General features: G+C 43.0%; 1 protein-coding gene and 3 non-coding genes across 4 annotated transcripts; all 4 read left to right on the forward strand.

Annotated features, from left to right (window-relative positions):
• The first annotated feature begins 136 nt into the window (after positions 1–136).
• Positions 137–301, forward strand: LOC117536191. Its single transcript, XR_004567511.1, has one exon. It is a non-coding gene; the product is annotated as a U1 spliceosomal RNA (small nuclear RNA).
• Positions 302–1,232: 931 nt separating this feature from the next.
• Positions 1,233–1,397, forward strand: LOC117536193. The gene has a single exon (XR_004567513.1). It is a non-coding gene; the product is annotated as a U1 spliceosomal RNA (small nuclear RNA).
• A 2,133-nt stretch (positions 1,398–3,530) lies between these two features.
• On the forward strand, positions 3,531–3,695 carry LOC117536196. Its single transcript, XR_004567516.1, has one exon. It is a non-coding gene; the product is annotated as a U1 spliceosomal RNA (small nuclear RNA).
• An 8,385-nt stretch (positions 3,696–12,080) lies between these two features.
• Positions 12,081–13,634, forward strand: LOC117536146. The gene is made up of 3 exons (XM_034200894.1): positions 12,081–12,191; positions 12,400–12,558; positions 12,830–13,634. Exons 1-3 carry the CDS (start codon positions 12,154–12,156, stop codon positions 13,503–13,505), a joined length of 873 nt encoding a protein of 290 aa, XP_034056785.1. The 5' UTR covers positions 12,081–12,153; the 3' UTR covers positions 13,506–13,634.
• The last annotated feature ends 1,330 nt before the right edge of the window (positions 13,635–14,964 follow it).

Raw genomic sequence — 14,964 nt, forward strand, 5'->3', positions numbered from 1 at the left:
AAGCGTGTCCTCTATATTAAAGCCAGGGTTTGATCAATTCTTTATTTCTCCTTGATTGAAGACATTTTTATTGTTACACCATCAGTTAGCATGGCTTGTCTGTGAAACTGTATCCCATCTCACCCCGTTGCAACTCATACTTACCTGGCAGGGGGGTCTCCATGATCACTAAGGTGGATCCCCTACGGCGAGGCGCGGCCATTGCACTGACGGTTGCGCTGACCTGTACGAATCCCTCAAATGTAGGAATCTCGACTGCATAATTTGTGGTAGTGGGGGACTGCGTTCGCGCTCTCCCCTGATAAGATGAAAAAAGTAACGATGGAGGAATTGGTAGCTGCAAGCCATCACTAACAGAAGGCTTGCACTAAAGGAACCCCAAGTGGTTTATGATCAATGACTTACCGAGATGCTGATGACTTTTAATGGCAGCAGGAATGTATTCGACCTAACTTGTGTGCAACTATGTAATAACAAGCAGAAGAAGTATCTGTGACAATATTACTTATATATCCTCACATTCATTTTGATAAAACAAATAAACATTAAGAGAATCCTGCTGTAATCATCTAACTCTGTGTCTCTGTTGTTAATAGAACAGCTATGGATATAAACTGTCCGTCACTGAATAAGCTATGAATGATACACCAGCAAACGAGCGACGAAGTGGTGGGGTAAAAACTCAGTTGGCAGCGAAACACATGCAAATGAATAATAGTGTCAGGTAGTAATAAAAGACACATTGCACACAAATTCCCGAAGAAAAATAGCTCATTATGTCTTGTTAATACAATGTACACAGTACGGTGACAGTCTTGGGAGAGCCGCTGTTTCTCTACGCTCGGACAGCCCGCCCACTTCAAACACTCCATTGGACAGTACTATAGACTTCCAATCACATGCGAGTACAGACTGTACAGTTAAGCCTTCTGATTTGCCAAATGTCTACAGTCGGAGTCCCGCCTCCAAACTCCATTAAACAGTACGACTGTCGACTTCCAATCGGATGGAACCGTCAGAGAACTTGGACATTTAGACAAGATATTATTGAAAACATCAGGCAAAACTCAAATAATAATGTCCAGCCTTCATACACAAGGGTGTCCTCTATATTAAAGCCAGGGTTTGATCAATTCTTTATTTCTCCTTGATTGAAGACATTTTTATTGTTACACCATCAGTTAGCATGGCTTGTCTGTCAAACTGTATCCCATCTCACCCCGTTGCAACTCATACTTACCTGGCAGGGGGGTCTCCATGATCACTAAGGTGGATCCCCTACGGCGAGGCGCGGCCATTGCACTGACGGTTGCGCTGACCTGTACGAATCCCTCAAATGTAGGAATCTCGACTGCATAATTTGTGGTAGTGGGGGACTGCGTTCGCGCTCTCCCCTGACAAGATGTAAAAACTAACGATGGAAGAACGTGCAGCTAACATAAGGTTTGCACGTTAGTAGGGGTCACCAACCTTTTTTAGGATGAGGGCTACTTTCAAAAAATAAACCAAGTCGGGGGCTACTTTTACTCCTCTTTTTTTAGTTTTTTGCAATGTATATATTTAGCACATTTTTACATTATTATATGCTTACCTTTAACCTTTGTGTGCTGTTTGGATCTGTGGGACCCGTTTTCAGTGTTTACTGAAAGAAAATGTTTGCAATTTAATTATTTTAACCTGCTTTATTTGGGGGTGGGCCTCACATCCTCTAGGGGGGGCCTCACCTCCGGGAAGATGTTTTTTTAAATGTTGAAGTGAAATGCATCAATCTGGTGCACTTTGAGCACAAAATGAATTTATGTATACAGCTCTCAACACTCAGGGAGCTGTATACTTTTAAATACTCCAATCATCTTTAGAATATTATCACAACCAATAACAAATCATTAAAACTTGTTTATTCTTATCTTATGTTAGCATTCTTTCTTTTTATTTATGCATATTTTACTAATCATTCCCCTTTTAAACTGTTTTTTGTACTGTCCTATAGTACACATTGGAATGATTTCTTACTTTATCTATATTAAATAGATAAAAGTGTGCTCTACCTAGCTCTCTCTCCCTCCCTCCCTAGCTCCCTCGCTCTCTCTCTCCCTCTGTCTCACTCGCTCACAGAGGCTGTGTGCTCCTCCGTGGCGATGACGGCTTGCGTTAAAAAATAAACATATTTGTAAAGTGGGGGGACACAAACGGGATTTCGAAAAATGCGGGGGACATGTCCCCCCCCTGTCCCCAGTGGAGATTACGCCATGCGTGTGTGTGCGTCAAGTGGAATAAATATATATGCAAGTTACAACACACAGAGTAAAACTCTGCCCCTCATGTGCAGTATAGGCTGGCATGACTAGGCTGTGTTCAATGGGGCTGATGTGTTGTGTAGAGATTCTGCCAGAAGGAAAATCAGCGGGGAGGTGGCACATTGCTTTTCTTCCCGACTGCAACGCTGGTCCCGCAAATCAAGCAAGAACGTGATTGGTCGATATTCATTGTGGGGGTGGGGAGGAGGGGTGTTAGATAGATATAGAGTTGAAGTAAGTAGATAGAGTTCGCTATGATTTAGGTTTCATTTATGCATAGGGTAGATTCTTTTAATTACATTTCCTTTTTTGTTTTGTGTATTTTATACATTTTGGATTTGCTTGGCGAGCTATTTTTAGAACATGCCCCGCGGGCGACTCACGTTGCCACATGCGGGCGACTGAGTGCCCGCGGGCACCGTGTTGGCTACCCCTGGACCGAACCCAAGTAGTTATGATCATTGACTCACATTAAGATGTTGATGACTTTTAGTGGCAGTAGGAATTTATTCGATCTAACGTGTGTGCAAGTATTTCATAACAAGCAGAGGAAGCACCTGTGACAATATTACTTATCCTCACATTCATTTTGATAAAACAAATAAACATTAAGATAATCCTGCTGTAATTAACTAACAATCACATAAACTGTGTCTCTGTTGTTGAAAAAAACCCGCTATGGAAGTAAACTGTCCGTCACTGAATAATCTGAGAATAATTTACTATCCTTTGCCATTTTCCAGAGACAGAAAATGAATACATACACATGCACTGGGTAACTCCATTTTGGCTCAAAGGAGCTGTTTTAGTTTGTCATCAAAGGCATACAAGAGTTGAAGTTGAAAATGGTCTTTACATTAGTCAGGGGTCGTCCGTTTACTCAATAATAGAAAGGAACAGGTTGGTAACCATTTGATTAAAGAAGCCTGTTCCTCCCGTTGGACGTGCAAACTCTGGTTGGAAACACAAGTATCATTATAATGATATAGGTGACTCTCCTTAAGTTTCCCGTCAGAGAACTTGGACATTTAGACAAGATATTATTGAAAACATCAGACAAAACTCAAATAATAATGGTCATCCCTAATACACAAGTGTGTCCTTTATATTAAAGCCAGGTTAAACAAATTAAATGATGTATTTCGCCTTGATATAAGATATTTACGTTTTTGGCACCATCAGTTAGCATGGCTTGTCTGTGAAACTGTATCCCATCTCACCCCGATAAAAGTCATACTTACCTGGCAGGGGGGTCTCCATGATCACTAAGGTGGATCCCCTACGGCGAGGCGCGGCCATTGCACTGACGGCAGCGCTGACCTGTACGAATCCCTCAAATGTAGGAATCTCGACTGCATAATTTGTGGTAGTGGGGGACTGCGTACGCGCTCTCCCCTGATAATATGTAAAAATTAACGATAGAAGAAGTTGCAGTTAAAGCCAATAGAATGCAGGTAGTGATGGCGAGATGAAGCCTTATGAAGCTTACCAGCCAAGCCAATTGGTTCGCAAAAGGGTTCATCTCATGAAGCTTAATCATGGGCTTCATTTGAATGATTTCAACACAAACCCTCTGTTGGTCAAAGTGTGTAAAACATGCAGATTGGACATCTCAACAGTGTGCTCTCTCATACCGTGTTCCCAATGAGTAAAGCCTTATGCTGCGTTCAGACCGGACGCGATGCGAATATTCGCTTCGCTCTAAACGCTCCTATCGCATCGCTCGAGTTTCACCGCGGCTGCCAGCTGTGTTTACTCGCATCATTCAAACAAGACGCGCTCGGGAGCTCCAACTACAACAAAATGAATATATTTTACCGTGATTAAATTGTAATGCACGTTTCTAAATGATGCCGACGTAACAACATACTGATACCGGTTAGTAAAAACCATGAATTAATGCTTTGACAAGTCTGAAGACAGACGGCAGGCGAAAAACCTTTTAGAATGCTTGTTTTCTGAATGGAGCTTGGCAAAGCTAACGTTCTATTTCGTATATGGCTTCGCCCTCTAAGGCTATCGCTATTGGGTTTACCCTTCTGCGCCCCCGCGCAGTACTGAAAACACTTGTAGTCCACGCCCACCCGCTAGGTGGGCCCCACCCTCGGGCCTCCTTCCGGTATAAATAGGGAGGTTGCCCGGCGATCTGCTCCCTCTTTTCTTCAGCAACCAGCAGTTTACTGAAGCACGAGAAAAGCAACATCATGAGCAATAAAGAGTGTGTCCGTATGTGCAATACGGGCTACATTATGAGCTACGATTTGCATCCAATATGCGCAGCCTGTCTGGGGCCAGAGCACGCGGACGCGGCTCTCAGCCAGCAGGTCGCATGTCCTCACTGTGTGCGTCTTCCTTCATCCGACAGGAAGCGAAGGGCGGACGCTCTAGCTGCTGCGGGTGAGGAAGACGTCTGGGGTGGGCAGCAACCCATCCAGAACACACCACCGTGGCTCCAGAGGAGGCGGAGGAGATCGCTAAGGCGGCCAGCACGGCGCTCTCGCTGTGCGCAGCCGTGGCGGTGTCCCAGGCGAGGATTACAGCCTGGATGACACAGATCCAGCGTCACCTCTGGTTACAGCAGGCAGCGGTCACAGAGCCAGCCAGGAAGGTTTTACTGGACGCTCCGATCAGCTCGTACGGGCTGTTCGGGCCCCAGTTCATGGCCATGGTTGATTCCATGAAGGCGGCATCGGAGCAGGCGGAGGACATCCACCAGCACGTCGGCTGGCTCCAGCCAGCGGTGAAACAGCAGCGACACCAGCGGCAGCAGCAACAGCCAACCCGGCAGACGGACAGACACCAGCAGCAACAGCAGCCGAGGCGTCAGAATCGTCCGTCAGCGGCGGCCGGGGCACCGGCCCACACCTCCAGGGCACCGTCCCGCACCTACGGGCCCCCACCAGAGGGGGGTAAAAAGGGAGTGAGATACTCCCGTTCGGCGTCTGCTCCATGAGAGCCGCCGAGGAGACAGAGCGGCCTTGACGGTTTGGGAGGGAGTGTGAGGAAAATAAAAATAAGTTTATTTTCCAACATGTTGGCTGAGTATGGAAGCAAACAAGAGACAGAAGTATTTGAATTTTATTAGACACCGAATTTATAGCATTGAAAATAATTACTTTGAAAATCATGAATCTGAATTTTTTTTGCTCCGAATTTATCTATGTGAAATAAAAATGTAAAAATTCAAGTTAAAAAAATTCGAATGTTCAAATTCAGATCCCAAAAATTCAAGTGAAAAAAATTCGACGTCAAATATTTCGGTGTTTAAAATTCGATGTAAAAAAATTCGGTGTGTAAAATTCGACGTCAAAAATTGCGATGCAGCCTCATCCGGGCTACTCAGACAGGATAAGCAATCGAGCCCTAATGCAATCAAACCGACTTCTGGCCTATCAGAGCCAAGCGGCAAACCCCGGGACAGTGCGGTGAAGCCCAATGCTGCAAACTGTAGGCGATGGATGCAGATGGGAGCAATTCCCGTAGACCCTTTGTTAAAATGTCCAACTTAACATCAGAAAATGAACATGTTTCTAGCCTGGATCTACAAAAACATATTCTGTATATAGTTAGATTCCCCCTTCATGACAACGGGGCTGCTGCTCCTAGCTCCTCTCTGCTAGCTCCGTTAGCTCCGTGATGCTACAGCGGCTCAGCGCATGAGGAGAACACTACTTGAACTCGGCCGTGTTTGTTGTGTTGGCTCCTGGTGGACTATTCGTCCTGCAAATATAGGATTTATCTGCGGTTGAAACAGACCGTCCATGAATGCAGTTTCTTCGGTAAGTCAACCCTGCGTACTTTATGTTATGTTACTGGTGTTTTTATTAAGCTAACGTTAATGAATGTTTAGAGTTGGGTTAGCATTTGAGCAATCGTAGCTCCATCTGTGCTAACGATGCTATGCGTAGCATCCAAGAGTGTAAAACATTAAGTGGGATGCTACTGTATACCAAAAGGCTTCTGTGCGAGGTTGCTAAAATAAGGTCATCTTTGTACGTTAGATAGTTAGTTTGCTATTTAGGTTACTGTATGCATTGTTAAGGTTCATTTAAATTCGCTATGCTCTACTATAGCATAACATAGACTAGCTAACGTCAACGTATTGTTGAAGAGAGGCTTAGTGTATATTAAATCAACCTCACAATGAAATGTGTGTATCTTTAAAATATGAACGTCACATTTCAAGATAATAACGCTCCCTTAGATATTGTAATATGGTTTGTTGAACTGGAGTTATTTATTGCAGCTAACCGCCTATCCGACGAACGACCCAAACATTGTTGTTTTTAATATTATTACCAATGCCTCTTTTAATTGTATTATCATCACACTTGAGAAACAGCCTCATGGTGGCTGTAGAACAGAACATGTAACTTAATTCCTGCATTTAAGGACGATGAATAGCGTAGTCAATGCTTTAGTGACAAGGAAATGATTTGTTTAAATATGATATATGACGTTATCTGTGACTTCAGTGGAAATGAAGCTTATCCATTGCATTGCATTTGTTCAATAGGTTTGTGTCTTACCCTTACGTGTGTGATGCATATGAATATGGCATATGAAAACAAATTAATTTGACTGACTCATGAAAACCTCATCCAAAGTAACAGTAAAATAAAAAGGACCTACACAATAATACTCAATCAAACTGATACAGTATAAGGACTGTGATATCCAGCCATTTCTTAAGTATAACAATAAGATTATGACCTGTTTTTAAAAGAAGATAAAAAGTTGTTTGCATGGAAAGAAGTCTGTAACCCATGCATGTAACTTTACATCTGTTTGTTCAAAGTCTCCTTAAGGTGATCCAGACAGGCTGGACCAGAGGAGGAGAGACAGACCTGGACCAGAGGAGGAGAGACAGACCTGGACCAGAGGAGGAGAGACAGATCTGGACCAGAGGAGGAGAGACAGATCTGGAGTCCTAGCAGCAGAGAACTTCAGCACGGATTCCAAGGTACACCTTTTTCATGCTTTACAAAGAATGCATAAAGTAATGACTCCAATACACTGATAGACATGCCATTAAACATGACTGAAAACTAGATCTCCTACACATCAGTGATGTTGAGTGTACTTTCTTAGCAAAAGGTTACATTTACATTTTACCAAGCAACATCACATAGTGAGAGCTGCGACCCTTTGTCTTTCAGTGAGACAACCGGACAGAGCAAGCTTCCACAGTTGCACTAAGTTTTGATAACAGTTAAATATTATTTTAATAATACATTTATTTTAATGTTGATGAATTTAGAACGGTTTATTCATAATCTGATTATCTTTGTAGTACACTGTTGGATTTAAAAAACACATTCAAATAAAAAAATCATTATATTTATAGCCCCTGAACAAACAAACACACCTCTTTCTTAAATAACACACTTGCTCTGCAATAATATGTTTTTTGATATTTCTGTTAGGAAAGGACACGCCTGAGAGACAGGACTGCTTCACCATGTTCTCTTTCTCTGAGGGTCCAGAAGAACATCCAAGAGGGAAAGGAGAAGCTGATGTGATGAGATTTAAGAGCAGTACAGGACATTCACTAAGAGACACTTGTATTGTAACACAAAGACCTGCACACTGACTAGTTTTGTAGTCTAACAGGAACTTCATTTGTGTTGTTTTGTGTTTTACGTTGCACAGAGACAGTGTGATTACTGTCAGGCCTATAAAGTTTGGCAAAAAAAAAGTCAGCTGATCAAATGCATTTGCACTTTGAGCTTCACATCACTTGTGCCGCCGAGTTTGGAACGTCATAAATAAATGGTACCAATCTTCAGTCAGATGTGAATGTGTAATTTAACATTTTCAGTAAGGATAACGGACAAAAGGAGTGCAAATACAATTTATTGAAATGTGAACTAAAAGTTATCAAGCATGAACCATCACCATTTAAAAAAATAAATAAAAACGAAATAATATACATAAGTTACACTAAATGTTAATCTGTTAATTGACAGGCTAGGCCTGTGCAGGTGGTAACAGCTATGCCCAGCATGGGCTAAGTTCTGTAGGTGCAGCTGGTGTAAGTCCTCCTCCATCAGGCCTGCAGGGTCTTTCCCTGCGAGGAGGACTCCTCGCAGGGAAAGACTCTCAGCCCTCTCCGGTCAAAGCAACAGACAGGACGTTCATAAAGCTGAGGTCTCCCCCAAAGTCTCTAATCATCCATCCTGTGAATATGAGAGGGGAACAAATAGTGTAATAGATGCTTTGGACAATAAGAAATATAAAGTTAACTGTTGAGTTGCTCAGTTTTTTAGATTGACAGGGTTCAATAACACAAACAAAAGGAGAGAAATAAAGATTGGTCTTTCAATAAATTGTGTTGATTTTGTCTTTTGAATTCTTTGTCTGAAGTCAAGTAGCTAGAACTGTTACTTGTAGTTTGAATGATACAGTCTGGTTATAATGTGTGGAGGAGGCATCACAGGTAAGAGCACCATTTGTTGTGTTCCATCCACAACACATTGATGTGTGTGTATTTATTTATCTACTATTTCTTGAATCATTACTGTCAGTCCAAAACAAGAGATTTTGTTTTGGTAACATTTAAAAAAAAAAAACATTATCTATTTTCCACTACACTATCTTGAATACTTTAGTTTTTACGTCACTACATTTAACTAACAGCTTTAACATTGTAAAGGTGTCACTTCGGACTCTGGGTAATTATGACAGCATGTCCTACTGCAAACCAGACCTTCATCTATTAATGTAGAAAATAGTCGGCACATTACACCATTATGAAAGTAATAATTAGTTAGCTCATTGTTCAAATGAGCTCCAACTACAACAGTTAAGTCAACTCGTGCATCGGTAATAACAATAAATCAAATGATATAATATAATAGAATAACTTGTGTCTACTTTAAATACTCTAACAACACTTGTTGCTAATTATACTAGCATACTTTTACTAAAGTAACATTAACATGTTTAAATGCAGGGCTTTTGTAAGAGAGTATTTCGTATAGTGTAGCATGGTCTACTTGACTTATCTAACCGAAGTGATCGTTACGTTACTTTGCAAACCGTCACACCCCCCCCCCCCCCCCCCCCCCCCCCCCCCCACACACACACACAAAAGGACACGGTAACGTTGTGATTCACTTCAATTAATGATAACTACGGAGCTTGCTAACAGCAAGGCACAAGGCTACTTCACTCATTTAGCTAATGTAAGATACAAATGCTGTCGAGCCCTCACTGCTTGTAAGATAAAGAGCACAAACTGACTACTTACCCGAGCGGCGAGCCCCGCTGTTCTCCGTCATTTTTCTCCCGGGTTGTTGTGATCACATGACTGACAAAGCCGTGCTCTGATAGGCCAAGTCAGTTTGATTGCATTAGGGCTCGATTGCTTATCCTGTCTGAGTAGCCCGGATGATGCTGCATCGCAATTTTTGACATCGAATTTTATACACCGAATTTTTTGACGTCGAATTTTTGGGATCTGAATTTGAACATTCGAATTTTTTTCACTTGAATTTTTACATTTTTATTTCACATAGGTAAATTCGGAGCAAAAACATTCAGATACATGATTTTCAAAGTAATTATTTTCAATGCTATAAATTCGGTGTCTAATACAATTCGAATACTTCTGTCTCTTGTTTGCTTCCATAGCTGAGTCATCAGTTTCAAATATGTTTCACATATCCCCCACTCTGGGTAAACCAGCTGCCTATGACCTATCGGTTAATAGCCAGCAGGATTCGTTACAAAAGCCTGCGCATTTTAATCTATCGATTAATAAACTGCGGAGCACAGTAACTACACCAGCTGCCTTCAATCTGGTGATTAGTAGGCAGCATGGTTCGCTGCAGGGTTCTGGTGGTTATAACTTTTGGTTATTAAACCACAGACCTCGCGGCATTCCTCTATCCGAGATACGCCACCTACACACGGTGACAATAAGCCCATGAGCGCCGTGGTAACGCCTCATGTGGTTATCACTGTACACACCTCCACCCATCCTCTGAGCGTGTACGCGCATCATGATGAGAGGCGGAGTGAATGCAACGTGTGGAGGCCTCCTCACAGCCTTTTCGCTACGCCCACCTTGGGTTGCCTCACGGGGCCTCCGCCCCCCCACCAGGAGACGGGGGTAAAAAGGGAGTGAGGTACTCCTGTTCGGCGTCTGCTCCATGAGAGCCGCCGAGGAAGCAGAGCGGCCTTGACGGTTGGGGAGGCAGTGTGAGGAAAATAAAAGAAGATTATTTCCCAACATGTTGGCTGAGTCATCAGTTTCAAATGTGTTTCATATATCCCCCACTCTGGCCGGTGAGCCAGCTGCCATGACCTATCGGTTAATAGCCAGCTGGGTTCGGTACAAAAGCCTGCGCTATTTAATCTATCGATTAATAAACTGCGGAGCACAGTAATTACACCAGCTGCCTTCAATCTGGTGATTAGTAGGCAGCAGGGTTTGCTGCAGGGATCTGATGGTTATGACTCTTAGGTTATTAAACCTCGCGGCATTCTTCTGTCCGAGATACGCCACCTATACACGGTCATAATAAGCCCAGGAGCGCAGTGTTAACGCCTCATGTGGATATTACTGCACACACCTCCACCCATCCTCTGAGCGTGTACACGCCTCATGATGCGAGGCGGAGTGATACGCAGCGTGTGGAGGCCTCCGCACAGCCCTTTCGCTCTAGGCCCACCTTTAGGCCGCAAGGTGAACCTCGAAAAGTCCTTTAGAAAAGAAATCCCGCTCCACAGAAGTGAAACTACACAATCTTTAGTTCATAAAAAAGAACGATTCATGCTTATCCACCAAAAAAAATTTCGTCGCTAAAATTCCTGCCAATTCTTCTAGGCACGTAATTATTGGCTGAACTATTCCCTTCGAAGCGTAATAATATCTTGGTCCAAAGTCGTGCCACGGTTCATCACGTGATCGTGCTACACCAATTGGGTAGCTGCATATTGTCAACAGAAGTGAAAGATGGCGGCCGCAATGGTTTCATCGAGTAGCGGAGACGAGGAAAACGCACCAGAAAGTCTCAAAAAGTCAAAATTGTCAACACACAAACATTGTTACATGCATATTACGTCTGTGAAGCACGAAAAGGTTGATTGTTTTACCAATACAAGATGGAATACGTACAGGACAAGCTTACAACGGTCGCTCGGCTTGAAGGGAGACTCTCGGAACGTGGTGGCTGAAAACCACAAGCACTGTCTTGATTTCGAGTTCGAAGATATTCCTGAGGACGCTGGCTTCCACCACACATGCTACATAAGGTTTACCGACACAAAGGCCATGACGAAGGTGGAAAGACGGCTCGCACGTGAGGGAGATCAAGACGTTAGGGAGGACCTTGAGGTCGAGCCCATCCCATCGACGTCTCGCAGCACGTACCGAAGCCAAACAGAGAAGCTACGATCAAGGTCAGGCCTGCCAATCGCAGGCTCTGGCCCCGTCCTTCCTGCCCTGTGCATTATATGCAAGATGAAGGAGAAAATGATCATCAAAGCAGGCAAGCGACAAAGGGATCAACTGTGTAAGGCTGAAACATTAAAAGCAGGTAAGCAAACCCCCTCCCCCACCCACACACCACACACACACTACACACACACACACACACACACACACACACACACACACACACACACACACACACACACACACATTCTCTGTGGTTGAATAACTGAAAGGTACAATTATGTGTGAGAGATACGTCAACAAACTCATTGAGTTGTCCTTTTTTTCCGTTTAGGCAAATTGCAGAAAGCTGCTGAGAAGAAAGATGACCAAAGTGTTCTTTTACATATAAAAGACAAAGACTGTGTGGCTCTGGAGGTGCGGTACCACAAAAGCTGTTACAGTCAGTACACCATGTTTTTGCTGAGACCTGACAAACCAGAGACAGAACAGTAAGTTATTTCTCCTTGGATTGCTTTACCTATTTGCACTACCACCAGACTGAAGTCCAGGTGTGTGTCGGCGATGGCTATATATATATATACACATACACATACTTAACATTATAAGTAAACATCCAATTTCCTTCTGTTATATGTGCACACAATCACAACACTTATTCATTTATCCATTTATTTACTTCTCATTCATGTGTTGTAGGGATGAGGCAATGTTTGATGCCAGTTACAAGCTGTTCTGTGAGAGGATCATCCGCCAGAGGCTGCTTGTCAACAATGAGGTGCTTAGAATGGGCCAGCTGAGGCAGGCCTTCATTGACATGGTGAAAGCAAACGAAGGTGTTGATGCTTCAAACTACAGGTAACTGCAATGTAATACAAGTCTTATTATTTATCATGTGCAAGGCCAGCTTTAAACAAAATGTGTATGACAGGCCTGTTTGGAGAAACCCCCATGATGTGTAGTGTGTAGTGTTGTTTGTGATGATGTGGGCCTTTATTTGGCTTCTTTGGTGTTAAATGTGCTGTATGGCAGATAGGTTCTAGTCTGTAATGTCTTGTATCACCTCCACCACTCTGCTTTTGATGGTACTCCTGTGACTCGTAATTGTCACTGTTTTGTTGTGTTACAGACAGGATCTGTTGAAGAAGAGGCTGGCTCAAGATTTCCCTCAGCTAGCGTTTCACATGCCCACCAAGCGCAACGTCTGCGAACTGGTTTTTGCTGAGACTCTGTCAAAGGATGCACTCGTGGACATGCTACCAGATCCATCCGGTACGGAAACAACACAGTCCAGTGAATTGAGCCAGACAGACAGCGACAATGAAACAGGGAGAACAAAGTGCCAAACAACACATGAGGACACAAGGACACTGTATACAGCAGCGTTGTTTTTGAAAAGACTGCTTAGTGACACTCCTGGCATGTCATGCCCATGGCCTCCCACTTCTGAAAATGTAAATGTCACTGAATCTCAAACTGTTGTCCCCATTGGACTATACAATCTGCTCAGCTGGATTATAGGTTCCACTGAGGAGCCAACACTGGATCATTATGTCAACATTGATGATGACGTACATTTGAAAGTGTTGTCTGTTTGTCAAGACATTGTGTACCTTGCTTCCAAGGGCCGCAAGCAGACACCCAAGTCCTTGGCTTTAGGTTTACCTGTTCGACATTTAACTGGATCATCACGCATTGTATCACTGCTTAACAGACTGGGACATTGTGCATCATGGGACACAGTTTTGAGTCTAGACACTAGCCTTGCCCAACTGACACTAGTAGAAGTGTCACATCACTCATAGATACGTTTGTTTTTGGTACTAGAACAGAGTATAATCAGCAGGACTCTTTTAACCAGCTGAGGCAATCACAGCACCAATCAGCCGCTCCGCCCAGCCTGACACCAATCAATTATACTACATTACATGTCCTTCTACTGTTTTCTATGTCATACCTTTTATATTTGTAATAAATCTCGTTTTTATGGTTCATCAGTGTTGTTTTCATTTGTGGAGGGATGAATGAGTAAATAAATGAATCAATGGACATTGGTATAAGTAAGGCAAGGCAAGTTTATTTATATAGCACTTTTCAACACAAGGCAATTCAAAGTGTTTTACAAAAAATTAAAGACATTAAGAAAATGGCATTTAAAATCAGTCATTCAAAAGAAAAGCTAATAAAAGAAACATTAAAAGAAAAAATACATGGATAAAAGTTACAGTGCAGTCTAAGATATGAATAGTTCAATTAAAAGCAGCAACAAAAAGAAAAGTCTTCAGCCTGGAAGTACTGCATTTTATTGATCTAAATTACTTAACGTAACAAGTTAACCTTCTTCTTGGACGCAGAAATCAAGTCATGTTTATTTTAAGAGTGCATTTAACGTGTACAGGGTAACAACAGACAGACAAAAAGTCCTCAGTCTAATGGAATAATCCCAATGAACCTAGCGATGTGAACATGGCAGTCCAGGAATGATAGTTTGATAAATATGAGTTTGATATACTTTATTAATCCCCGTGGGGAAATTGTTTGTAGCTGGAGTTGGCTGATAAACGCTGCTAGTCAATGTTGATTCGATGGTCAACTCTGTTCCCAGATAGTAAAACCTCTCACAAATACCGCGTATATAACGCAAATACCTCGGACTTAGTGATGTATTAAGACATATGACAAAACATGACATAAAACAAGCATACAGCACTGTTTAGAATCCATTTGGTCTGGTTTAGCGTAACCATGGCGGCCGCCATCTTTCACTTCTGTTGACAATATGCAGCTACCCAATTGGTGTAGCACGATCACGTGACGAACCGTGGCACGACTTTGGACCAAGATATTATTACGCTTCGAAGGGACTAGTTCAGCCAATAATTACGTGCCTAGAAGAATTGGCAGGAATTTTAGCGACGATATTTTTTTTGGTGGATAAGCATGACTCGTTCTTTTTTATGAACTAAAGATTGTGTAGTTTCACTTCTGTGGAGCGGGTTGAAACGATAACAGGGTTCACCTTATGGCCTACTTGGGTTGCCTCACGGGCAGCGGCGGCGAGGGCTCTGGCGTGGCTCGTCGTCATGACAACCACAACACATCTCGAGCATGCGCGCCCGCTGTCAGAGTGTTTCTCGGCGTGGCAGCGCATGTGTTTGATGGACGGATGGATGCACAGGCTGATCAGCAGAGGGTACACCCTGCAGTTCGCCTCCCCCCCACAGTTCAACGGGATACAGGTGACATGCCTAACATCCCGTGAAC

The sequence above is a fragment of the Gymnodraco acuticeps genome, unplaced genomic scaffold (assembly GCF_902827175.1).
Source record: "Gymnodraco acuticeps unplaced genomic scaffold, fGymAcu1.1, whole genome shotgun sequence".
Classification (NCBI taxonomy): Eukaryota; Metazoa; Chordata; class Actinopteri; order Perciformes; family Bathydraconidae; genus Gymnodraco; species Gymnodraco acuticeps.

What these genes read in the sequence shown, in the direction of transcription:
- LOC117536146 (XM_034200894.1), top strand. Translation starts at nt 12,154, where the DNA reads ATGTTTTTGCTGAGACCTGACAAACCAGAGACAGAACA. An exon ending in GACAAACCAGAGACAGAACA is followed by an intron (nt 12,192 to 12,399) that starts GTAAGTTATTTC and finishes CATGTGTTGTAG; the next exon opens with GGATGAGGCAATGTTTGATG. An exon ending in GTTGATGCTTCAAACTACAG is followed by an intron (nt 12,559 to 12,829) that starts GTAACTGCAATG and finishes GTTGTGTTACAG; the next exon opens with ACAGGATCTGTTGAAGAAGA.